The sequence below is a fragment of the Aplysia californica genome, unplaced genomic scaffold (genome assembly GCF_000002075.1).
Source record: "Aplysia californica isolate F4 #8 unplaced genomic scaffold, AplCal3.0 scaffold00047, whole genome shotgun sequence".
NCBI lineage: Eukaryota > Metazoa > Mollusca > Gastropoda > Aplysiida > Aplysiidae > Aplysia > Aplysia californica.
Genome location: NW_004797317.1, coordinates 938973 through 940640, shown reverse-complemented (window position 1 = coordinate 940640; position 1668 = coordinate 938973). Strand labels below are relative to the sequence as shown.

The 1668-nt window shown below is 42.4% G+C and overlaps 1 protein-coding gene across 1 annotated transcript in view; it reads right to left on the bottom strand.

The window, feature by feature from the left end:
• The window catches only part of LOC101860792 (ras-related protein Rap-1), a 24377-nt gene that overhangs the window by 8732 nt on the left and 13977 nt on the right, over positions 1-1668 (bottom strand). Inside the window, exon 3 of the mRNA XM_005092492.3 lies at positions 1341-1424. Within this exon, the coding sequence (XP_005092549.1) occupies positions 1341-1424 (84 nt within the window). The remainder of the gene's footprint in view (positions 1-1340; positions 1425-1668) is intronic.

Sequence of the window (1668 nt, the reverse complement as noted above, 5' to 3'; positions counted from 1 at the left end):
GTGTGTGTGTGTGTGTGTGTGAGTGTGTGTGTGTGTTTACTCGTAAGAGAAAATGTTCAGGGGTAATATGTGTGACGCGGAGAAGGATCCTGAGAGCGCAAATTGACACGAGATCGAGTACAGACCCCCACCCGTACCAGTAATTCCATTCGACACGCACATCTCCCATTCCTCCCCCATGTAAACAACTGTTTCTAAGAGAATACAGCTTATAGAAGACACTTGCCACCACCCCCTTAACCTATAATTCACCGTGGTCATTACTAAGATATTTATTAGGATCGTTTCGCTAGGCCCATATGTACCATGCATGCAAGTGCATAATGCATTGGAAACAATCAAGGAGCTATTTTTGGACAGCGCCAATCAGAAAGTTGGGTAACATGAACAAACATCCCATAGTTGTTGTTGCAAAAGGCAGCCACGCGGATTCACAACGCCGATTGTATTGCCAAGTTACGCCTCCGAATTTCCTGGCTGGGGAGATTTCCAGTAACTGTATTGTTATAACTCTCTCTACTATTATTATAACCCTCCCACCACCTCCCCAACTGCCTCCCTCCATCGCCTCAACACTGATGCAATGTGTGTGTGTGTGTGTGTGTGTGTGTGTGTGTGTGTGTGTGTATGTGTGGGTGTGTGTGGGTGTGTATATGAGTGTATGTGTATATGTGCGTGTCTGTGTGGAGTGATAGAAAGAAAAGGAAGAGAGAAAGACCTAGAGAGAGTGGGAGAGTGAGAGAGAGAGAAAGAGAGAGACAGAGACAGAGACATAGACAGACAGAGAGACAAAGAGAAAGATGGGGAGGGAGGGAGGGAGGGAGAAATAGAGATGGATGGAGATATAAGGGTAGGACATCGGAGAGACAGATAGTCAGAGAAATATGTAAAAAGAACCGTCTGAGCGTATTCACAAACTGGTAAGACAAATGCTGATGTAGTCATCATAGCGATGTTGTTTAGTTTTTCTTTTGTGGAATGCACACTGGTCTCAACAGAAATGTTATAAACTATTCGTTTTAGGGAAACGTCAGAACGGAGTTTATGTGAATCTTGAATAAGGATATTTTGGGCTCCAGGGGTATCTTGAGAAAAAAAAAGATCTGCTGTTGTTTGCTTGTATTCGGAACCAAAGATGAGCTTGACCGTGCAGTCCGTAAGTATCGGACAAACGTAATTCAGATCAAAGTTGTATTGAAGTATTTCTAAAACGACATTTTTCTATCCCTTTTCTGGAGTTTCGCAGCTCTAATTATGACCAAAATCTGTTCAAAAGCAAAACAGGTTTAAAAAACGAGCCCCCCCCCCCCCTGACAACACTCAGGAACCATGACACTTACTTGTACTCTGAGACGAACTGATCGTACAAGAATTGTGAGATGATGGCGGTCTTGCCAACTCCAGCGGCACCCATCACCACCAATCTGTAAGATGAAAAAACGCAGAGAAGAAAGATTAAAACTCAATTAGTGAAGTATTGCTTTTGCCGACATTTATATTCTAAATCAAGAAATAAAACAAAGAAAAGAAAATGTACGCATTTTAGGTACACTTTTCTTTCTGGTTTTAAGACATTTGACGTTCTTGCCAATGGCTTGTTTCGTACTTGAAGATGTAGATATTTAGAAAAATACGCATTTTTACTTTCTCCCCCCCCCTCCTCTCTCT